At 30.6% G+C, this 22,806-nt stretch overlaps 5 protein-coding genes across 18 annotated transcripts; 3 read left to right on the forward strand and 2 right to left on the reverse strand.

The window, feature by feature from the left end:
• Positions 1 to 567: 567 nt before the first annotated feature.
• Positions 568 to 11,536, reverse strand: LOC118444229 (uncharacterized). 4 transcript variants are annotated; one of them, XM_085664004.1, is made up of 15 exons: positions 9,628 to 11,536; positions 9,255 to 9,406; positions 7,931 to 8,227; positions 7,705 to 7,852; positions 6,215 to 6,436; positions 5,616 to 6,099; positions 5,304 to 5,539; positions 5,062 to 5,235; positions 4,411 to 4,981; positions 3,615 to 3,694; positions 3,453 to 3,544; positions 3,028 to 3,262; positions 1,729 to 2,880; positions 1,280 to 1,646; positions 568 to 1,176 (listed from the first exon to the last, which is right to left on the reverse strand). In XM_085664004.1, exons 1-15 carry the CDS (start codon positions 10,598 to 10,600, stop codon positions 780 to 782), a joined length of 5,580 nt encoding a protein of 1,859 aa, XP_085520130.1. In that variant the 5' UTR covers positions 10,601 to 11,536; the 3' UTR covers positions 568 to 779. The 4 variants fall into 4 exon arrangements, with proteins under 4 accessions (XP_085520130.1, XP_035728231.2, XP_035728222.2 ...); XM_035872338.2 differs by having other exon boundaries at positions 3,453 to 3,541; positions 4,411 to 4,984; XM_035872329.2 differs by having other exon boundaries at positions 4,411 to 4,984.
• LOC118444839 (uncharacterized) lies at positions 6,627 to 7,594 on the forward strand. Its single transcript, XM_035873534.2, has 2 exons — positions 6,627 to 6,881; positions 6,947 to 7,594. Exons 1-2 carry the CDS (start codon positions 6,627 to 6,629, stop codon positions 7,592 to 7,594), a joined length of 903 nt encoding a protein of 300 aa, XP_035729427.2.
• A 1,349-nt stretch (positions 11,537 to 12,885) lies between the features above and the next one.
• On the forward strand, positions 12,886 to 15,898 carry AsnRS (asparagine--tRNA ligase). 2 transcript variants are annotated; one of them, XM_035873000.2, is made up of 10 exons: positions 12,886 to 13,033; positions 13,229 to 13,297; positions 13,543 to 13,953; positions 14,018 to 14,175; positions 14,298 to 14,441; positions 14,505 to 14,653; positions 14,736 to 14,864; positions 14,942 to 15,191; positions 15,264 to 15,527; positions 15,606 to 15,898. In XM_035873000.2, the coding sequence occupies exons 2-10, from the start codon at positions 13,255 to 13,257 to the stop codon at positions 15,735 to 15,737; spliced, it is 1,680 nt and encodes a 559-aa protein (XP_035728893.2). In that variant the 5' UTR covers positions 12,886 to 13,033; positions 13,229 to 13,254; the 3' UTR covers positions 15,738 to 15,898. The 2 variants fall into 2 exon arrangements, with proteins under 2 accessions (XP_035728893.2, XP_035728900.2); XM_035873007.2 differs by lacking the exon at positions 13,229 to 13,297.
• Positions 15,899 to 16,321: 423 nt separating this feature from the next.
• On the forward strand, positions 16,322 to 19,296 carry Ccz1 (vacuolar fusion protein CCZ1). Of its 3 annotated transcripts, none has more exons than XM_085664778.1 (10): positions 16,322 to 16,605; positions 16,763 to 16,857; positions 16,947 to 17,034; positions 17,115 to 17,330; positions 17,446 to 17,621; positions 17,698 to 17,841; positions 17,902 to 18,047; positions 18,324 to 18,588; positions 18,678 to 18,805; positions 18,995 to 19,296. In XM_085664778.1, exons 1-10 carry the CDS (start codon positions 16,531 to 16,533, stop codon positions 19,045 to 19,047), a joined length of 1,386 nt encoding a protein of 461 aa, XP_085520904.1. In that variant the 5' UTR covers positions 16,322 to 16,530; the 3' UTR covers positions 19,048 to 19,296. The 3 variants fall into 3 exon arrangements, with proteins under 3 accessions (XP_085520904.1, XP_035723917.1, XP_035723907.1); XM_035868024.2 differs by having other exon boundaries at positions 16,744 to 16,857; positions 16,947 to 17,040; positions 18,995 to 19,294; XM_035868014.2 differs by having other exon boundaries at positions 16,947 to 17,040; positions 18,995 to 19,292.
• An 88-nt stretch (positions 19,297 to 19,384) lies between these two features.
• On the reverse strand, positions 19,385 to 22,787 carry LOC118441739 (28S rRNA (cytosine(4447)-C(5))-methyltransferase). 8 transcript variants are annotated; one of them, XM_085664777.1, is made up of 8 exons: positions 22,555 to 22,787; positions 22,385 to 22,438; positions 22,166 to 22,266; positions 21,213 to 22,071; positions 20,788 to 20,955; positions 20,513 to 20,708; positions 20,050 to 20,418; positions 19,385 to 19,938 (listed from the first exon to the last, which is right to left on the reverse strand). In XM_085664777.1, the coding sequence occupies exons 3-8, from the start codon at positions 22,260 to 22,262 to the stop codon at positions 19,477 to 19,479; spliced, it is 2,151 nt and encodes a 716-aa protein (XP_085520903.1). In that variant the 5' UTR covers positions 22,263 to 22,266; positions 22,385 to 22,438; positions 22,555 to 22,787; the 3' UTR covers positions 19,385 to 19,476. The 8 variants fall into 8 exon arrangements, with proteins under 8 accessions (XP_085520903.1, XP_035722489.2, XP_035722461.2 ...); XM_035866596.2 differs by having other exon boundaries at positions 22,340 to 22,438; XM_035866568.2 differs by having other exon boundaries at positions 22,340 to 22,438; positions 22,507 to 22,787.
• Positions 22,788 to 22,806: the final 19 nt, after the last annotated feature.

Genomic DNA, 22,806 nt, shown 5'->3' on the forward strand with positions numbered 1-22,806 from the left:
GTGAGAAGAATGGACGAAAAAGGTGCAGAGTGGGAGGAAGAGAAAGGGGAGAGGGAACACGCGGCAAAGCCGGTTGCGCGTGACACGCGCGTATCTCGCCACTCGAAACTGCCCCAGGGACATTAATCCCATTTAATCGAACACCGGCTCGGAAGGACTCGATCCCTCTTCAGCCGCCATTCTTGTTTACCGCCCGTTGCACCAGCGAGCACTCGAACTCGGCATCGTCCTACGCGTGTGTTTACTCAAGCTAATGATCACTCCCTCTCTCTTTCTCTCTCTTTCTGTTTTTTCCTTTCTATTTTTACTCTACTGCTTTGTAAACTCTGTTTAGAACATTCACAATCTCGGATGCGTAATTGTATTGTGCACGCGTTTGTTTCGTCGTCTCTCATGGATCGGAGTTGTATTTTCAATTTTTTTTATAATTTTCCTCGTAAGATGATGGACATGAATCCATTCAGTGACGAAAGGATTGATTATTAATTATTAAATATGAATAAATTGATATTTAAGAAGATATTTTCAATATATCAGTATACTCTTAAAATAAAATCTAGACTAATAAAATATTTCGTGTCATTTATTATTTAAATTTCTCTTCCTTAAGCATCATTAATGTATGAAAATAGTACATTATGAAAATGAATAGATATACTTAGCTCTTCGCATTATTCATTTCTATTTGATAAAATAGTTAATTGTAATTTACGGAATACTATTAAACCGTTAAACATCGTCAATCATAAATCTCAATTCTTCTTTTTATCACTTTAGCATCACCGATATTCCTTGCTATTTTCATTCTTGTCTTCGTCCGACCGATTTTCGTTTTCATGGCTTTCCTCGAGATCGGGACGAACGTCAATAAGTAAACTTTGCCGACACAACGTGGAGATCGTACTCATATTTCCATCTTCATTGTCCTTCCCTCGCATCAATTTTGAAATCCTTAATTTATTGACTATTCTTGCTAAGGGTCCATCAGAATCTCGTCGCTTCGATATCGTTCGTGGTAAGGATTCACATCCACGGTTACTACTAGCAAGCCGACCAAAAGTATCCGGATCGACGTTTATCATTCCTGCGCTCGCAGATTTTACCAAATCAGACTTGGAATTCGAATTCTGAGGAAAGGTTGCTGATTGTGAAACGGATGACGGTTGAATCGGACATCTAAAATAAGTTTTACATTCGTTAGAAATTATAGTAAAAATACGAACGTCGCAATTAGTTCATAATATAATATCGATTTTTAAATTTATTGTCAGTCACTTACTCAACTGTAAGATCCCGATTAGTATCTTCACAATTTATATTTTCGATGTTCAAAGTCAAATCTTTGTGATCGTTCATGAAAAGTGGATTGTCCTTTTGATTTGAAGTTATGGGTGTCAAAGGCTCTACCATGGACTGACATAAGGGACCACCACGACGCGAAAGAAAGCCTTCTTTTGCACGTTGTATTCTCGAACTCCGTGACTCTGTTGTTGTTGTAGCAATACAACTACCAATTCTACCGTCTCTTTTCGCCGCCACATTTGAAAGGATCCGTAATTTGTGTACAAGATCTGAAGGCAATTTATCCTCAGTTATCATGGAACGCTCTGTTTCATCTTCTTCCTGTATTCCGAAAATTGGTACGACTAAAAGAATTAAATTTTTAATTAAATTCTATGTAAATATGTATGTGGTATAAACTAAACAATTCAGAATTTATTGAAGTACCAGATAAACGATGATCCTGTTCAGTCTCTCGAACTATAATTTCTTCGTACCCGTCGTCAATAGGATTTCTATAAACTTTTTTATTTTCCTCATCTTTCTTCTCTATTACTTTTTTTTCTTCGACATATGCGATCTCTTTATCAATTTCTTCGTCATGCGTACTTGAGCTAATTTCCACATTTTCGATACTAATTTTCTTTCCTTCTTTTTCAGTTATTATTTTATTGTTCTGAACAACACGGTCTTCCCCTGAACATGTACGCCTGTGATATTTCTTTTTTTCTGGCTCTTTCGAGGAAGATCGAAGAATCCATGGAAGAGATAGAGGCGTACGAGGCACTGTCTCATGTCGCGAAGTTCTCGGCGATGCCGATCTCGATTTACTCTTACTCTTGCTTTTTGGTCTTTCCACTCGATTTGAATTGGACTCGTCGATATCTCTTTCATGAGAAGCACGACGAAAAGTTGAAAATATCATACGTTTGGTCTTTATGAAAACGTTTCGAGAAGTAGATTCTGCTTTCTGTTTCGCTCGTACGCCATTATTCACATTTTGATTTACAACGTGAGAGTCAAGTTTAAGAGGAAGCTTGTTGTTGTCGTTACAAGCTCCATCCAAGTTTGAATAATTGTTGAAAGTATTCGAAGTCTCATTCTTCTTCGATCTTGACGAGTTGCTCGCACTGTCGCTACTCGCCGTAGGAACGACTATCTTCTTTAGAGTTTCTTCGTTGATGATGATCCTTTCAACGCAACGTGCTCCGCCATGCGTCAATACAGTTAATGGCGTCGTTCTAATGGTTGGCTCACGATATTCCAGATTACCATTCTTAAATGGCGTTGATATCTTCTCGAAGGAACGGTATTGTTTCTCTTCTGTTTTTCTGATTGTTTCAATTTCTTTTACGAGTGATATGTTTTCCCTCGCAATCTCTTCTTCCTTCGAAATTTCTGTGTTTTGAATTTTTTCACTGTTGTCATGTTTATTTTCAATAATATTGGAGGAAGAAAAATCGTGAGAGCATCTCATAGTATTAACATCAGTGTATTGACGTAATTGAAATATTTTTTTATCTTCACAGAACTCATCTTCAATATTTTTTTCTTTCTTTGAGATTTCACTTGCATCAACATCATTATTCCAAAAGAAGTCTTTATACATAAAAGAAAGGAAATACTTATTATACATATCATATATTTAATGTATATGATTAAATTTATATTAATTATATACAATAACTAATAAATAATAATGAATTAAGCATTAAAAATTGATTTATTTTACATTTATATTCCTACCCGATCCAGACTTCGAAGATACAGTAGAACTTCTCGAAAAGTTTCCTATATTATCAACAATGTGTATAGTTCCAGATTGATGATGATAAGAGAAGTTTAAGTCTCTGTCGTTCTTGTTTCTATCAGGGATTTCTTTCTTGTCATCGTTTTTGTCGTCAACGTCGTTTTCATCCTCGTCTTTTTTCAGCTCCTTCTTTTCGCTCCTTTGTTCCTCGTTATTCTCGTACGGCAACTCCTGGTTGTACCGACAGGACGCTAATTTCGATCGTGTTATGATAAAACTTATCTTCTCGGAAGATTTTTAAACAAATTTGTTCAATATCATAAGATTCTCGACAATTTTTCTTATATGTGAAACCGAAGAAAAAATAAATCAAAATATTCTTAGAATTAAAAGATAAAGTAGTGATATATATAAAATGTACCATTGGTTCTTCCATTTCTTCCATAGCTCTAGTTTCCGTAGTTGTAGTCGGAATATCCTCGGATTTGGACACATTATGTACAAGTGTATCTTCTAAAAAAGATATTATAATAATATCACGTATTATATTATTTCTTTATTTTAACGGTAAATATATACTTACCAATACATTCATTAGTCATCATCCAAGTTTTGTTCGTATTATCATCTTTGTTGCCACCAAAACGAATATCTAGTATATCACTGGAACCAAAATATAAAATCTGCGAGAATGTAAAAGTGATGCCAGTTTCAAAAACGTAATAACAATTCCAATCCAAAGAAGGAATTATTAACACATTGCATACGGGTCACGAGATATCTCGTTTTCATGTTTTTTCGACTGCATCGATGACATAAGCAACCAGAGACAAATGTTTTTATTACGTTGCCAGGGTAATGAAGCTTTGCACATTCTTATGACAAATGATGAGCGAAATAACTAAATGTTGACATTCCAAAAATGCAAAAATAATCATTCAGTATAGCTAGTATATACCTATCATTTCAAAATTAATGTGTAGGAACAGGTTTGAACAGGATATAAGATATTTACATTTTAACGATAACATGAAAATGAATGAAAATAGTGATAGACTCTACAAAAAAGAACTTGTTTACAATTATCTAATAAAAAATTTTAAACCGTTTATATTCCTCATCAGAACCTGTAGCCAGATGAAGCCTTGGCCTGGAAAATTTAAGTTGTAATTAAGAATAATTTATGTAAATATAATACCAAATGCAAATTAAAAATGTGTATATATGCATTCTATTGCTTGCCAAGTATGGTTCTGGAGCGTTCAAAAATGTGCGGGCCTTGGGAACACGTTGAGCGCGCAGAGAGCCGTACGCAATGTGTTAATGTAAAAATATATATTTACATTCCGGGATCTCTTTCCTTTACGCTTTTCTCTTACCTTTTCAAATTCATGCAATTAAATTCTTCCTCGTTATTATCAAACAATCGCTCATTCTGAATTAATTCGAAGGAGTGATCAGATGGATACTTAATTGTTTTATTCCAGCCAACAGTCGGCCACGTTTTTTGATCGGAAACATATTGGTAGCAATGATTTGATCTTCGATGTCGATCTTCTTCAAACTCTGGGTTAGTCTTATCATATGCTGAAAAATGTGTCTTCTCGTCCCATAATGGAAGCCAATTGCCTGGAACAGAAGAATTCCGACTCGAAAGATCAGCCCTCAAATTCCAGCTTCTTGATTCCCAATGTTCTCTATCCGGATCATCTTCGACTTCCATCAAAATCGCTGGAGATGGTTCATGACTAGACGTCACCATACCAAGAGGTACAGCTATACTAGTCGTTTCGCTGGCTGCTACAGAGTAAACTGGAGTCTGATGCGGCTGAATTCTTCTCAAGGGACTAGCCGTTTCTTCGATGACGTCCTCGATATCGACTATCATAGCCTCTGGTTCAAAATCGTCAATGATCCCATCTTCCGAGGTGTCTGGCCTTCTCTCTGAATCTACTATAAAGTTTGAAATCATTATCATAAATTTTTACTGCTGTAAATAACGAATATTTAACTAAACTGGGATTATTTACCAGGTGCTGGAGAATCAGCCATAAGATTTGTTCCTTTCAATTTTTCAGTCAAATAGTTCAACGAACATAAACTAGCAGAGCGACGAACAAATACTTGCATACGTTCACTAGCTTCAACAACACTTCCAACCGATTTAGATCTCTTGATACCACTAAGGAAGACTTCCTCTTCATCTATAATAAAGCAACGAAAAATGCAGAATTAATTTAATGTTCTCTAAAAAAATAGAATTGAGTTCAACCTGCTGGAGTTGTGTCATCAGTCGTCGTTGAATCGTTCACCGTTTCTATAAGAGACGCATAAGCTGGATCTAATAAACGAAATGTTGAAGATCTCGGGGATATACCACGAGACTTTTCCCAATCATATAATTTCCTGGTAAATTCTTGAGATATTCCTTCGAAGCGATAAGAACCAACTGATGTCCGGATTAAAATTTCATTACCAGATTTTAAATTTTGCGACTTTTCGATCAAACTAAAAAAAAAATTTCATAATTATTCTTAAAAGAATTTTGAAATTTATCAAATGTAATGAAACATTTGACAATTACTTTGATTTTTTTTTAAACCAATCACTATCCTGTTGAGTTTCCTGTTCGAGGTTTCCAAAAAGTGAAAGAATTCTGTCCAAAGCAAGAAATTCTGTCTCGTCCACGATACCGGAGGTGAAACCTAATCGAGCAGATGGTGGCCTTCTTGATACCTCGCTAAGTCTTCTCCAAGCTTCCATTCTTTTTACGAAATCCTCACATAAGTGAAGTCTGCTATCGCTTCCAATGCTACCGGTACTTCCAACGCTTCCACAGCTACGACGAGGACCCATCACTTCCTGAGCTTTCATCTCCGGTTTTGAAGGATACAGCCAAAGCTGCCAATCCGTTAAGCGTCGTCGATTAACTCGTTGAGATTCTGTGGAAGCACTTGCTCTTCGTCCTTTTTTCGACCGTTTCCACTCTTGAAGTTTCTTCTTGAATTCTGGAGCTAATCTTTCTTCCGCCAAAAGCAAACTCTCGTGAGGACTACTTGGTGTTGTTCCTTAAATAAAAAAAAACAAATTTCAAAATTGTATACATATTTATAAAATTTTCAACAAAATGGTATGTCTACTTAATAGTTAATTATTTTTTGTTAAAGTATGTAAATATTATACCATTGCTGGGAGTAAATGCATCTCGAGTACTTTTCGTACTGCCTCCCGTAGATCTCTTTAAACGTTCCCATTCTATTAGTTTTTGATGAAACTCAGCTCCAAGTTTTTCGCGCAATGCTTGATAATCTCGTCGAGTTTCCAGTTGAGTATTTGACATGAAGGAGTTCTTGGATAAATCCTCTACACTGCCACTGCAACTACGAGCTCTAGGTGTTTCTGATTCTAAAATATAATATATGTTAAATTGTTTAATCGTTACATATAACATACTTTTATATGTGCATATAATAATATTATTATACTACTATCATATACTTTGTTATTCATGCCGATGCATCGTTGATAGTTAGACATTTACTCGCGTATACCATTTGTTTTACAAAGTGGATTAACCTGATCATATTATTTTGGCATGCTGCCGTATAAATTTTACGTTTTCACAACAGGTCGAATTCTTAATGATGCATCAAAACTCCCACCGTACTTGTATTACATGAAGTTTATCGGCAAAAGATTAGTTTCTAACGAGAATAGTAAATCGGAGTGTAATATAAAAGATCAATCAAAACCATATGACACGTGTAGGCAGAATACAGAGACTCCCATACGATATCCAAAGAAAACTCTCTTTCATTTGTGTTATCAAAAATCAAATGCTTTGAGTGAAGTAAGACTAACTCTCTTGCACACACTTAGATACAGGTATATGCTTTTATTTTTTCAACCTTTCAGAGTAATAGCAAAACAATAGCCTCAGAATGTAATGACGCGTGTAAACGCATGAAAAACCAGATCGAAAGCATAACTAAGTTTGTTAACAAAGAAAAACAAGCAATCATTGAATCTTTGAAGAAAGAAGAAAGTGTGGATAAAACTGATGCATGTCAATGGGTAAAAAGTATCTCAGAGTGTTTGGACCGAAGACTTCAACAATTGATGCAATTAGATCCTGCCTTCGCATCTGATACACGAATAGCAGTCCTTCGATTCAAGGATCGCGCAAGAAACACGTTTATTGCTTTATATTATGACCTAATGCCTGGTGTCAGACAAATTGAATCGATTTTAGAAGAACTACAAAATGAGACTTTTCAATGTATTGAAAAAGCAGCTACTCTGATACATTTGTGCTATTACGACAACTCATCTCCGATCTCTAAAAAGTGTTTTTTGAAATATACGGAAGAAGCTGAAAAGATTTTAGAGCAAACGATGAAGGAAACACAACTGAAATTTAACGAAGTGGAAAGACTTCAGAAGAATATTTTGAAATGTCATAAAGAAGCGATGAACGAAGCAACGAAGGAACACACTTTAGAGATGCAAGCATTCTCTAAATATTTAGATGATTGTATAGCTATATTTAAAAAATTAAAATAATAAACGATAACATAATATGCTATTATAAAATCGTATCGATATAAATATAATAAAACAAAGAATGAAAAACTTGTAATATTTATTAATAATTGAATAAAAATAAATCTTACCATCCTGAAGAAAAGATTGTCTAGCTATTACTCTCACTGGACTTGGTGGGACACTGAAAGCAGTATTGGATAGAAAAGCTCGTCTAACTTTGTTCCACTTAGAATCCATTCTCTGGATTTTTGAAGCCGATTCTTCCACAATGGATCGCTGTAAGATTGATAAAAAAAGAACACAATTTTAAAAGACAATTGTATATCTTTACATTTTCTATTGTATTTACTATACCTGTTGTTTAAATTCCGTCAAACTCTGGCCACTTTGACGAGCCTTTGCTTGATGCGGTGAATTTTGACCGGAATCAAGCGTGCTAGAAGGAAGTGGTGAAGCAGATTCTGGCGAAGTAATGTTTCTGAATTCCTCTTCGCTAGATGGTATTGTGATAGTTAAAGTTGGTGTTAGATTTTTAAGTGTAGCTTCTGTATCTTTATCAGAACTCGATGAAGATTTCAAATCAGATATATTGATTTGCAATTCAGGAGTGATCTCCGTCGCGATTCGAATTAATGGTTTTTCTTGATTAGTCTATGAAAATCAAAAAAATTAAATTAGAATTTAAACGTACAAAAATTTAAATATGCCTGATGAAATATTGAAATTTTACTGAAGTGTTGGTAAGGTTGATCACGCATATACTGAAAATAAATCGTTACTTCTGCTTTTCCGTTAGTAACAATAAAATGAATTATAACTTGACGTTCTCGCGATATTTGCATTTGGTGCAATTTTAGAATTAAAATCGTATTTATAAGGTAAACACGATATTCTGGAGATTTGCCAATGATCTTGGAAATATCCTATGTATCATTAAGAAATATGCGTTTACTCAATAATGTTCGATAAACAAGTTGAACCGTTAACGGCCAAGAGTACGATCGATGTCAGTTCAACGTATTCAGAAGATGCGGGCGTACCCCACGCGTGCTTGTCCGATGTATTTTTAAATCGACAAGCTCGTGGACCGATTCCGTCTCGGAAGAGAAAAATTCTGCGTACATGAACTTTTACAAAATTTATGAAAATTTATTGGCAAACGCTTGGAATTCTTTCGAATGAAAAAGAATTTCTTTATTACCAATATTTGTACAAAATTTTCATATTGGATTTTTTCAAATATTTACGGTGATATATAAACTACTCGTACAATCTTTAAAAAATAATAATTGTTTTTTTTTCAAAACGATAAAGTATTTTTAAATAGTTAATTAATTTCTCTAGATGCGTTAACAATTTTAAAAGCATTTGGTTATATAAAAAAGATTTATTCAATTTCAAAGAGCGTACATACATATATTTTCCGGATTCATTGTATATACACGTATATATATATCTATATATATATATATATATATATATATATATATTTATATATATATAAAATAGATAAACGCGTTGTTAATGACTCACTCCATAAATTCGTCAAGACATTTAACGATGCACCTGCATGAAGCAGACCTTGATCGTTTAGTTCTTCTATATGTAGGTTAAATGTTACGTACACATATGTACATGATATCAAATTCCACACGTAATTTGGCAAAAGATCTTTTACCTCACATATTTCCCTCGCATGCTGTATAGTGTCGTCATTGATAGTTACGGTAACGTCATCTTCGGACGATTTGTTAGATTCATTTTTTTTCGGAACTTCTTTCGCTCGGGACATTCGTTGATCAGCAGAGTCAGATATGTATTTTCGTTGACCTATAAGATAGAACAAATAATATATTTAAAAAAAGAAATGACAATTTAGAAAATAAAAAAATATTCAAAAGAAATCTTATATTAGTTTCTTATTAGAAATAAATGTTTAATTTGAAAAAATCTCGAAGACTTGCAAAATATCTAATAAAAATTTATTATTTTTTGAGTTTGCAAATTAAATTGCTCTCATAAAAGTAAATTTTCAAAATTCTAAATCTTACGATCGAATACATCTTCGTTGGAAGAAAAAGCTGAGGAGGGTCGGCCGAGTGGCGTGGAGGGTCCCGAGAGTTCTCCTGTACAGGACCAATTTCCAGATGCAATATCTGGAATTCGAAGATACTTCGTAGTTGGTGTGCTCGGTGTCGTTGATGTTTGTTCGATGTTTGAATCTGTCATATCATTGGGACAGGCTCTCTCCCACTTGAAAGCAGCCTTTACTCTGGTCCATTTAGAAACTTTCGGTACACCAGAAGTTTCATTCCTGAAGATAGTTTTCTCTATACCAAGTGCCGAACGATTACCCAGATTTGGTGATCGTGGCAAGGATTGTTCAGACATGGCAAGCGATCGGCTTCTTTGTCTCGAAAAAGCCGGTGATCTCGGATTTCGTCTTTGAAATTGAGAATCTCGACTGCTCGATATTATTGCGTCTAATAAAGATTCGGCAAAACCAGCATCCTCATCTGGTAAATCACTACTTATGTCCTTATTAGCCAAAATTGCTTTCTCCGCACGCAAATCCGCCGTTCTCAATACCTTTATTCTTTCTAACTCTCTAACACGTTTGAATAGTTTCGAGCTACGATCGCGGAGTTCCAGTATTTGCTCCGCCATTTCGTAGATCCTGTCCAGTTGCTCGAAGGATTCCTCCGTATAGAGATTCGCCACGGCCATCGTCGACGTCGCTGAATTTCTTGATAAACAATCAGAGTTACGACTATCGCACGGTGGTGATGTACGAATACTCGCTAAATAAGCGATGATGTCATCTTCTTCTTGCGATGGTTCTACGGATGAACTATGAACAGGTTGTGAGTATTTCGGAGATGTCCAAGGATCGGGTGGTGGACATGGTAAATTTGTTTCCTCGAATTTTTCCTTGTTCTTATTGATTCTGTTATGCTTTCGCGCTCTTTTATCGAAATCTTGAATATTACATTCTTCGACTACGGGTCTACCGTTTTTCGCCATTTTTGCCCAAGCGACAAGATTTCAAGTTGATAACATATATACGTACATACGTTGAAATCCGAGGTCAGTACCATCGATCCATGAATCAACAACGATTTTTGGCAAAATCTTCTCCGATTCACAGTTTTATCGATTCTCTCAATTATATTTGGCAAAACCGAAGAAACGATCGCGTGCCGAATGATTATAATCAGTTTAGAATCTGGTTTATTCGGACACTGTTTACCCTGGCAATATGTGGATGGAACAGTATGAATCTGCGAATCATCACCGACGTCCGAAAGGTGCCTTCGGTATAATCTCACCACCGCCTTTTGACTCTTTCCAATGTTTAATCAACTAGTCGAATTTCAAAGCTGGCTCTTAATGTTGATCGGATCGTTTACAAGCTCTTTGTTCCATCCAATTCCTCCTTGTGGGATGTTTATCGCTCATAGTTACGTAAAACAGTCTTTTTATTATTAAAAATAGTAACAATTTAAATATTTTGAATATCGCATCTTGTTTTAGAAACGTAAAATACGATTACAAAAGTTCACGAATATGTTCGAATGTTATTTTTGAAATTACTTTGATGCACCACGAATCTGCCACGCCTAAAAATGTTTTACTTTTCTTCTTGAGAACTTCTTTTGTAACCAGAATCAAAAATCACGATGGAATCACAGTTAATATTAATAAATCTGTCGATTCACTCTCGACATAGAAAAAATTTTCGCAACATGTTGCTTACATATATCTATTGATAATTTTAAAAGAATAGCCTTTATGTGAAAAACAGGATCAAAGGAGATTGCCGTTACAGGGATGCCGACGCCCGTTGATCGCTTTTGTGGCGTCGCGATGTGCGACGAACGAAGACATGGCTTTGCATCGCGTCCCTTCTCTCTCGTGATTATTTTCAGTAGGCAACGTCGTCTCGGCATTCGTATTTACAGCGATGTACAACTTGGAGTGGTAACGCGAATAGGCATGCGCGTTTGATCGACGAAAGGCACGAAGAAAAAGATGAAGGAGAAGATCTACACGGAAAGGAATGTGTACATGTGTATATATATATATAGGAATATTTTTAGTATCCATTTTATTCTATATCTGTATGTATAACAGGTATATTATATCTTTAGTAGCAAAGTCATATACGATAATATAAATATCTATTAAATATATCTACATTTATTTTACACATTCAAAAATTTGCTAAGAAAGAAAGAGAGAATGTACTCTATTATAAATGATTATCATACCTATATATGCATGATATAAATTTGCAATCAAAAACATGTACAAAAAAAATGCAGCATATGTATATAAGATATACGTACATATTTACTAGTAGGTAAATATCTACATTATGTTTGCCTCATCTGAGGAAAAGCGAATAAGAAAAGAAAGATGGTTTTCTCATCTCTTCCTGTTCCTAGCAAAAATAGATGTTTGAAAGGCGTTTACTGGCCCTTCCAAACGAACAACCAAACCTACTTATTTATACGCACCCGGAACGTCTATCGCAATCTTATGCGGAAAAGCATTTTACGCTCGAAAATGTGCACGTTACGCGAAAAAAATGAAAAGGTTAATATATTGGATATGAGATATAATATCAACGTGATTTTTTAATTTGATTTTTATACTTTTGGACCATTTTTTATTATAATTATTCGAAACAATAAAATCGATGATAATGATTTTTGTGTATATGAATGAATTTTGTAAACATTTCGATTAGTATTATTTGTTCTTACAATTTTACAATACGATGGAAGTTTAGTTTTATAAAGTGATTATTAAATTATTTATATATTAAAATATTATAATACTATATAACGTAAGTAATAAATACGCTTTAATAATTAATTGAATATATGGTACACATTTAGAAAAAGTATATATTTATGTCAGCGATTCATGTTTTATGTCACGGCCATCATGGCTGTTCTACTGCCACGCAAATGAAACAGAATAAATTATTATTACGATTCGATTAATTTCTTATTATCAGCAAGTGATTACTCGTATAAACATATTGAATAAATATTTGATTAGTTTTAATCTATTATTAAGCAATAATCTGCAACAATGGAAACGATATTGGAAGAAATAGTTAATTATTTCAAAATATAAATTAACTATTGGGTTGGCAACTAAGTTATTGCGGATTTTGTCGTTTCCTTCTTATTTGATATCCGCAATCACTTAGTTGCCAACCCAATATTATAAAATATTCAATGACGAATGATTAAAATGTTTTTGCATAACGAATCTATTTACAATCGATATTATAGGTAAAATTGACTACCACCTGATTTTGTCCCAAGATGGCACTATACTAGTGCCATCGAAACCATTGAAATAAGAAGATTGATCCGGGAAGTGAATACTGCGTCTGAATACGCGATATATACAATTATTCGAAGATAGAAGTATTAGAAGGTACATTAATATCGTTACAAAAATATAGACATGATTAACACCGTTGAGTTTTTTTTTATTTAATTTGCGTATATATACCTTACTGTTGAAACAGCAGATTAACAGATTTTTTACGTAGTATATGTATTCTTATACATTTACATATTGTTTTAATTCATTAAATTACAACAAAATTATTTTTGAAATCTTTTATAGAAGATCCCAGAATTAATATATTTATCATGCCCGATAAAACATTGCCGAAGTTGTCGAACTTAACTTTAGGTACGTATATGATAGGTTATAATATAGAAAAAGAGATAAAATATCGTGTTTAGTAGTATGATGCAATTTTGTAAAACATTATAAATTGCTATCACGCAGATATGTATTAACAAATAAAGCTGCTCCTTTCATAATAATCTTATAATAAAATCTTATAATAAAAATATTTCAAACTATAATAATTAAAATTACATTTATGTAATTATATATTATTTCCTTTATTTACAAACTTTGTTTTTTTCTAGGTGAAATTTATACATCGGAGAAAAATGGTAGTGATGAAAATGGAGATGGCACAGAACAAAATCCTTTTAAGACGATTTTACAAGCAATGAGACATGCCGGTAAAGAGCCTTTCCCATTGATCTACCAAGATTCACGAGATAGTGAAAAAAGATATGAACCAGCTAGTAAATCCCAATTAAAAAAAATTCAAAAGATTTGGACAAGAGAGCAATATAAGAATGAGGAAAAGCAAGCAAAACTACAAGAAGATGAAGAAAAAAGATTAAAAAATTTACAGGAAGCTAAAGAAATTGTCATTGAAGAAGATAAGAGTTTCCCAGATGCAATAAGGATTAAAATAAATAAAGCTTTAGATTATAGAGACAAAAGAATTAAAATATTTGGATGGATACATAGATTGAGACGCCAAGGTATGAAAAAGTTATTTATATAATGTAATTTTATTATGTCACTAATCAAATTGTTCGTTTATAGGAAAAGCTCTTATGTTTATTACACTAAGAGATGGAACAGGTTTCTTACAATGCGTATTAAATGATAAACTGTGTCAAACTTATGATGCATTAACACTTTCTACTGAAGCTTCAGTAGAACTATTTGGAACTTTAAAATGTGTTCCTGAAGGGAAAAGTGTATGACTTTCATATATACTTTTATATATGTACTATATACTTTTAATTGATGTTAAGCATAAATTTATTAATTAATTCTATTCAAAATTAAAGATATAAATGTTAACATTCATAATTTATAGGCACCTGGTGGCCATGAATTGTGCGTTGATTATTGGAAATTGATTGGAGAAGCTCCACCTGGAGGTGCTGATTCCATTTTAAATGAAGAAGCTCTTCCTGATGTACAATTAGATAATAGACATATTATGATTCGCGGTGAAAATGTATGTAACAACGATAATTTTAGGTTGTATTATTAATTTTCTATTAATATATTTTTTGTATAGACAGCACGTGTTCTAATGATGAGATCTATATTAATGCAAGCTTTTAGAGATCACTATAAAGCAAGAGGTTATTATGAAGTAACGCCTCCTACATTAGTACAAACTCAAGTAGAAGGTGGTTCAACTTTATTTAAATTAGACTATTTTGGGTAAATTAATATAACAAATATAAAGAATTTTTTAGATAACTTTGCATATAAAAGATAAATCAAAATAGAATATTTTTTTCAGAGAAGAAGCATATTTAACTCAAAGTTCTCAACTTTATCTTGAAACATGTATTCCAGCAATGGGAGATGTTTATTGTATTGCTCAGTCATACAGAGCAGAACAATCAAAGACAAGAAGACATCTTGCTGAGTAAAGATAATGATTTATTTATTTTTTATATAAATAGATATACGAATAAAACTTTAAAATGAAGTTCAAACTTATAGGTATACACATGTTGAAGCCGAATGTCCTTTTATAACATTCGATGACCTGCTCGATCGAGTAGAAGATTTGATCTGTGATGTAGTGGAGCGTGTATTACAATCTCCCCTTGGTTATTTGGTTAAAGAATTAAATCCAGAATTTAAAACGCCTAAAAAACCATTTAAGCGAATGAACTATAGCGATGCTATTGAATTTTTAAAAGTTAATAATATAACAAAAGAAGATGGAACTTTTTACGAATTTGGAGAAGTATAATAAAATTTTGCGTTTTGATAATTTGATTAGAAACATGAATATTATATTTTAAATGATATCTTTCAGGATATCCCAGAAATGCCAGAAAGGAAAATGACAGACATGATTAATGAGCCTATTATGCTTTGCCGCTTTCCTATGGAAATTAAATCTTTCTATATGCAACGTTGTCCAGAAGACAAGCAACTTACAGAGTCTGTAGATGTTCTTTTACCAAGTGTAGGTGAAATAATCGGTGGTTCAATGCGTATTTGGGACTATAAAGAATTGATGGAAGGATATACTCGGGCGAATATAAATCCTTCACCATACTATTGGTATACGGATCAGGTAAATAATAGCCAAATAAAATAGTAATATGATTACTTTACTTATAATCATATACTTAAAATTCGTTACTGATTTTAGAGAAAATATGGTTCATGTCCACATGGAGGATATGGGTTAGGTCTGGAACGATTTCTTTGTTGGCTACTAAATAGGTATCATATTCGGGAAGTGTGCTTATATCCACGCTTTTTGGAACGTTGTCGTCCTTAAGCTCTTTAAAATTATTTACATGAAATTTAATGTAATTTCCATAGTTTTAAGTAAAACAAAAGGCTCATTACTGATAAACTTAATTTTCAAAATAATTCAATATATATAATAAGTTTACTTATTCTTTAAAAGAGAAAGGGATAATATGTATATCATTTTACTGTTATGATATATACATATATATAAAAAATATGATATATGAATGTAATTGATAAATATAATATACCAATAAGTTGTGTTCTTTTTCATGTATGTAAATACATGCATATATCCTCATTAAGTGTCGAAACAATGTTTTTTAATTTTGATATGTAATAAATATTTACTATTGTTATATCATTATTTTTCTATAAATTAGTTTAGAAAAAACTTTTTATTAACAATTTATATGATGTGCAGTAAATGGCACTTCAATATATACGAATATATATTAATTTATATATTATTCGTCATTTTCAAAAATTGAGATACATCACGAAAAAACATTGATTAAAAAGATTGGAAACTCGACTTAAAATATATTCTTAGACTATGTATCGATTTATCGATAGACCTTTTTGTTTTCATTGGTTTAAATCGTTCGACTGAATCATGGCTACATGATAGAGATTTAATTAAAACAGAGTGCTTATTAATATTTACACCAAACTGACTATCTATTTATTCACAATGTTTACTTCAGTTATTGACTAATATGTCAAATAAATAATCATATGAAAGTTGTATATATACATTTGTCAGATCTGTGTTCAGATTTTCTTAATATTATTGTAATTATTAACTATTAATCGAAATGACATCAAAACCTGAAATTACTTTGGAACACTTTTATATCTTCAATGGCACATATGCAAAAAAAGAAGGCGAAGTGAGTATCTTAATATAATTAGGAATATTAAGGATATTTCATAATATTCAAATTATAATAATGTAAATTTGTTTAAAAAGGAATTATATAGATTAAACAGTGAATTTACATAAACATAACCTTTATCATTTTTGTAAGTGTTTTCATATTCATGTAGGAGGAGAAAAAAATACTTTATTATTACCCAGAAAAAGAATTAGATGTACAAATTAAAAATATAGGTCTTAGTGAAGCAATTATTAAATTCACGGAGTATGTATAATCATGTTTTATTTATTATGTTATTATAAAAATGATTTAATTTAGATTACTTTTATTCTTATTTTTATTTTATAAATTAGATCTTTTAATCCTGGACAACCTTGTGATTATTGTCATACACATAAAACTCGTCAAATTTACTATCAACCAGAACCAGATTTTTGGATGGTAATGGTAAGATATTGTGAAATAAAATTATAAGTATGAATGATGTAAAATAAAGGTTATATTTTATGTTTCTATCACAGATTGTTGGTATACCATACATCTGTAGAGAAAAGGATGGTAACAAATATATGGAATATCAAAATGATGAAGTCTCGAGTAGTGTTTGTCAAGCTATATTAAAACAAACTTATGTTATGTTTCGATTATTTATGGGTTCCTTTGAAACGATAATTAATGATCCTGATTGTGGTTCCATAACTCTATTAAAACATAAACTTGAGCATTTCTTTTCAAGAGTAAGTAATAGTTTATGTATTAAATATAGCAATATATTGTACATTAATATAATTTATAACAAATGTTTACAATCTTACATTGTTACAAGGATTTATCTATACATATTTGTTTTAGTACCTGCTATCATTAAAATTAAATAACAGTGATATTTTGGATGTTTTTCAAGGTTTGCAATTTTTACCTCTTGACAAAATCACATTTTTACAAGTACAATGTTTTATGAATCTTGTAGAAGCAATGTTTTCTCAAGTCAAATATACAGCATTTCTTTACAATGATCAGGTTGTATGGTAAATAGTTTTAATGCTTTAATAGTTTTATATTACAAATACAATACAAGTCAGATGGTTTCTCATATATATTTAGGAGTGGATTAGAACCAGAAGATATGCAAGTAGTATATAATTATTTAGTAAGCACATTATTACCAGCTCATCTTGAAAAAGAATTACACGGAGGATCAATGCCTCGAAATTCTCCATCACCATTCACGAGTTCCCATTATGGAAAGTATGTATAAATCTTTTATTATGTATTACAAAACATTATTATCTGCAATTATATCAACAGGTTTATTATTGGACCTTCCAGTATCAATGAACCAAGTTTAATAGGAAAATCTCCCACAGTTTTCATTAATTATTCAACCAAACCTGTATCTTTATATTTAGTTGTGTATCGTGCGTTAAGTGCTACAATATGTCTCTTTGTTGATAGTAAGTTAATCGAGAAATAGAATTCTTTATGTTATAATGTTATATACCAGGGTAATTAAATATTATGATTATTCAGAAGTTGCAACGAACTATTGTCGAGATAACATGTTTAAAAGAAAATATTTATTAAATTATTTAAATGTATTATATATATTATATATATTATATATATTATATATATTATATATAATATATAGTATTATCATTTATATATATAATAAAGTAACTGTGTAATTATATATATAAATATATATATTTATATATAAACTTTTTCAGGTAAAACAAATTTGTTAATAGACTTTTTTAAGAGTTTAGATAGTTTTCTTGGCCCACAATTAACTACATTAGTTAGTTGTGTGGCTGAACAATGTGCAAAACATGTTATAGTGACACCAGAATCATCTACAAAATATTTATATTTTAATAAACTTAATCTTGCTTACAAAAGTACAATACATTTAGATAATAGAAGGTGTTCTAATGTATTAACTACTCCTGAAGTATTAAGGATCATTACTGATATATATAACGATACTAATAGGTAAGAATTTTATATCCCTAGTTATATCTTAGTAATTTTCTAAATTATGAATTGACATTGTGAGGTTATCATACTTTTTTGTTATTCAGGTTAAAAGAAGCTGGTGAGATCATTATTAAAACTATAAGTGATTATTGGGTTATTGGAAAATTATCGAATTTGAGAGAATTTTTTGTTGTAATACAGCAAAAGAGTGCCAGTATTCTAGAGATCGATGGTATGTACATTTTTTAAATGTGCACAGACTCAATTTTGTTTTGTTATAAAGTATCCTATATACTTCAAGAAAATATTTATATTCTCCAAGAAAATATTTATATTCTCTAAGAAAATATCTATATAGTCTAAGAAAATATTTATTCTTTTTATATTTCCAAAGTTGTTAATTTCTTGATATCTATTACAGATGAAGTAAAAAGACTCTGTGACAAACAATTAAAAAGTATATTTTTCCACTGAATAAATCTCCAGTGTTCAAAAAATTTAGAAAATGTATATTTTAACAAATAATATTCATTTTTGTTTGTAGTTGTAATTTGATAAACAAAGATACTTTTAATTATGTATCAATAATACATTTTTTGAGAACTGATCTTTTAATTGCAATTTTATAAACAAGTTGTATAATTTATTTCTTCAATGTTATGTAAAATATATATAATATATCCATATATATATTTAAATGTATCTATTTTCTTAAGGCACGATATAAACATTATAAAATCATTTACATTTTTATGTAAATTAATTTAAATTTATATTATATTAATATTTTAATATTAATATTTTAATATTAATATTAAAAATTAATGAAGTAATGTTAGATCTTAAATATATATTGTAGTAATATTTTTAATTGGAAAGAATGTTAAATTGTTTATATAATTTTCACTCCAATGTTTCCTTTATTTGTTCTTGTTTAGAAATAATATTAGAAAATTTTTTAAGTTTTGCTACAAAAAATCCATCCATGTTGTGCGCATGTGGATAAAACCGTTTAGACAATTTAAGAGAAGGATGAAATCTATATTGTCTATAATTTGTAAAACCGTCAGCACCAAATTCTAAACCAGTAGGTACTAATTTGACATCACGTTTCTTCAAAGCAAAATCAATAATCCACTCATTTTCTTCTGGAAGAACTGAACATGTTGAATAAACTATAATACCACCTGACTCGGATCTAGCATTTACACAATCTATAGCCGCTAGTAATAACTCTCTTTGTAAAGTACAACAGCGTTGTACATCTATTTCATCTTTATTGGTTTTTACACTAGGATCTTTTGCAACAACACCAGTGCCAGTGCATGGAGCATCCAATAATACTCTATCAAATCCTTTAATAATCTAGAAATATATAATTTAATTAATTATGTATAAACAATACATTTTATCATGCAAAAGTAACATGTTGATAACAAGCTTTAGTGTGTGTGTGTGTGTGTGTATTATACTTACAGAAGATAATTTTCTTCCATCATAACTGCAAATAATAGAATTGGCAATGCCAAGTCGATGAAAATTACCAACAATAGCTTTTATCCTGTCTTGATTTATATCATTAGACAAGAGAATACCAGTATTTTTCATAAGTGCAGCAATATGAGAGGATTTTCCTCCTGGTGCTGCACACATATCTAGAATTCTTTCATTTTCCTTAGGATCTAATGCCATAACAGGAAGAAAACTTGATGCACCTTGAATAATATAATATCCTGCTAAATATTCTGGAGTTGCACCCATTGGTACTTGTGATGAATACACTACTAATCCAACTTTTGTCCATTTTCCTATAGGATCTAGATTAACACCTCTGTTGATTAATGCCTAAGGAAGTAAAAAAATTGTTATAAATAATAAGTAATAATAAAATAATTAAAATACTAAAATTATAAATATTTATTATTTTTTATGAATTTACTTCTGCTAAGTCACGACGCCGAGTTTTTAGTGTATTTGTACGAATGGTCATAGGCCTTTGTACTTCGCTCGCTTCTAAGAATTCAAGTAATTCATCCAATGAAAATATCTGCATTAATTTTTCCAAAAGAAAATTATTATAACTATAGTATGTGCACAGATCATGTTGAAGCAAATTTAAATACTCTGAGCGTGATCTAAAATGCAATGTAACAGTAGTTATTTTCGTTACAATAATCATGACACACATAAGAAAAAACATATTAGCAAATATACCTATTTTCTTCTCGTAATTTTTTAAAATTTGATAATACCATAATAACATCTCGTATACGTTGTTGTATATCTTTTAAGTCTGTAACATTTGCAAGTTCTTTTTCCATTGGAAATGAAAACATATTTTGGTGGGTTGCCATTTCTTTCATTTCTGCTTCTGCAAGTTCCCTATTAGATTCAAATATTTAAGTATATTTTACCTATAGAAATGTGATTAACTTTTTATACTAATATATATGATGAATTATAAATCATACAGTAAGTTATATATTCTTAATGATTATAACATACGCATATTATGATTTATTAATTATAATTTTACTTATTGTAATGTGTCTGCATTTTGACTTTATTCTATAATTTCTTTTTTTAATAACATTGTAATTATTTACAAATGAATCTGTTATAATAATTTGTTTACTTACTCTTCTTTTTCTTGTTTCTTCCTTAACTTTTTATTTGCCTTTTCTATAGGTAATAAATCATCTTTTTCATCAAGATTCATGTTTCCAGTTTCTTCATCTTCACTAAATTCCATATCATCAGTTTCTTCTTCTAAATCATCAATCAATAATTTATTCGTGTTTTTTAATTTCTTACTTTGTACTTCATTATTTTTATCAAATCTTTTATTTTTGTAATTATTTTTCTCATCATTTTTCTCTTTTCTTGAATCTGTATAATCATTTTTTGTTTTCATAGCATGAACTAAAGTCTTATCTTTAGTTTTGTTTATTTTTTTATTCTGTTCTTTATTAGATATAATTAATAATTCACTTTTATTATCTATTTCCGTATCACTACTTTCTTCTAAACTAGATTCTGTATTAATAGTTGTTGCTTTCACAATATTTTTCAATGATGTGCTTTTAATTTTCTTAGATTTTTTATTTTGTGTTTTCTTATTTCTATTGTATTGCTTATTATCAATATCAATTTCTGTATTATTATTTGTTAATTCATCAAACTCTGTATTGTTTTCTTTTGTAAGTTTAGGTAAAAGTTTTGTTTTTATTTTCCTTTTTAGCTTGTTTTGTACTTTATCATTTTTACTGGACACTGTATTTTCTTCATTAATTTCTATGCTATTGTTTATATCTTCAGTAATATTATTTTTAACAGCATTAACTATATTTTTCTTTATATCTCCTTTACTTTGTATACTATTCCGTATATCTTTAAATTTTTTAATATTTTGTGCATTTTCTTTTAATTTTTGTTTCTTTAATAATCTTTTTTTAACTCTTTGTTTTTGACGATGGCTTAATGTGCTTTCATTTTTCACTGTAATATATAGAATATACAATAACTTTTTATGTTAATTATAAAAATAAATTAATACTTAAATCTGTAACTAAAATAAATTAATTTAATATACCTGCCAATCCAGGAAATACTGGATCTCCTTGCTTTTTCGTCTTTTTACCTTTACCACTAGGTATAACTGTCTTATCGAATTTCGCTTTTCGCCCCATTTAACTAAAAACGACCAATTTTTATAACAATAAATTTATTGAATTCAATTGTTTATTATAGAATAATTCACACTAACTTGTTGTTTAGTTCGTTAATAGATACCAACTGAAATTGTATTTACACTTTAACAAAACTTATATAGAAGATATGTGGATTCTTTTCTTCTGTTGTATATCTGTCATAAAATAATCTTGTATTATTGATTATGTAAAAAAATGATTATGAAACTTACTAACTATTTACAATATTCTCAAAGCTGAACACGTGAATCAGGCATCCATAACCTCTTACTTCTTTTATTGACTCTTTTCAGAATCTTCGAGTTTTTAAAAAATCTGCCCACAATTTTAATTCTGTATTTTTAACGTTAGGTGGCGTAATAATTTATCGAATTCTTTATTTTATTTGAATGATGTATGAATTTCTATCAAATACATGTAACTTATCGATATGCTGTTTATTTATTAAAAATATAATTTTAATGTAATATTCAATCGCGCCCTGATATTTACATCAATATTCCGATGTACTCATAGCGCCATC

This window comes from Vespa mandarinia, chromosome 2, assembly GCF_050613455.1.
Source record: "Vespa mandarinia isolate Hongniang chromosome 2, ASM5061345v1, whole genome shotgun sequence".
NCBI lineage: Eukaryota > Metazoa > Arthropoda > Insecta > Hymenoptera > Vespidae > Vespa > Vespa mandarinia.

Bases quoted from the DNA above. Each gene is read 5' to 3' on its own strand.
- LOC118444229 (XM_035872303.2), bottom strand. From the start codon at position 10,600: ATGGCGAAAAACGGTAGACCCGTAGTCGAAGAATGTAATATTCAAGAT. The intron at 3,545-3,614 runs GTAAGTATATAT...TATCTTTTTTAG, and splicing joins GATGACTAATGAATGTATTG to AAGATACACTTGTACATAAT. The intron at 2,881-3,027 runs GTAGGAATATAA...TTATGTATAAAG, and splicing joins ATCTTCGAAGTCTGGATCGG to ACTTCTTTTGGAATAATGAT.
- Ccz1 (XM_035868014.2), top strand. From the start codon at position 16,531: ATGACATCAAAACCTGAAATTACTTTGGAACACTTTTATATCTTCAAT. The intron at 16,606-16,762 runs GTGAGTATCTTA...ATATTCATGTAG, and splicing joins ATGCAAAAAAAGAAGGCGAA to GAGGAGAAAAAAATACTTTA. The intron at 17,842-17,901 runs GTATGTATAAAT...TTATATCAACAG, and splicing joins ACGAGTTCCCATTATGGAAA to GTTTATTATTGGACCTTCCA.
- AsnRS (XM_035873000.2), top strand. From the start codon at position 13,255: ATGCCCGATAAAACATTGCCGAAGTTGTCGAACTTAACTTTAG. The intron at 14,442-14,504 runs GTATGTAACAAC...TTTTTTGTATAG, and splicing joins TTATGATTCGCGGTGAAAAT to ACAGCACGTGTTCTAATGAT. The intron at 14,654-14,735 runs GTAAATTAATAT...TATTTTTTTCAG, and splicing joins TTTAAATTAGACTATTTTGG to AGAAGAAGCATATTTAACTC.
- LOC118444839 (XM_035873534.2), top strand. From the start codon at position 6,627: ATGCTGCCGTATAAATTTTACGTTTTCACAACAGGTCGAATTCTTAAT. The intron at 6,882-6,946 runs GTAAGACTAACT...TCAACCTTTCAG, and splicing joins AATCAAATGCTTTGAGTGAA to AGTAATAGCAAAACAATAGC.
- LOC118441739 (XM_085664777.1), bottom strand. From the start codon at position 22,262: ATGGGGCGAAAAGCGAAATTCGATAAGACAGTTATACCTAGTGGTAAA. The intron at 22,072-22,165 runs GTATATTAAATT...TATATATTACAG, and splicing joins AGTATTTCCTGGATTGGCAG to TGAAAAATGAAAGCACATTA. The intron at 19,939-20,049 runs GTAAGTATAATA...ATATATTTCTAG, and splicing joins ATGGAAGAAAATTATCTTCT to ATTATTAAAGGATTTGATAG.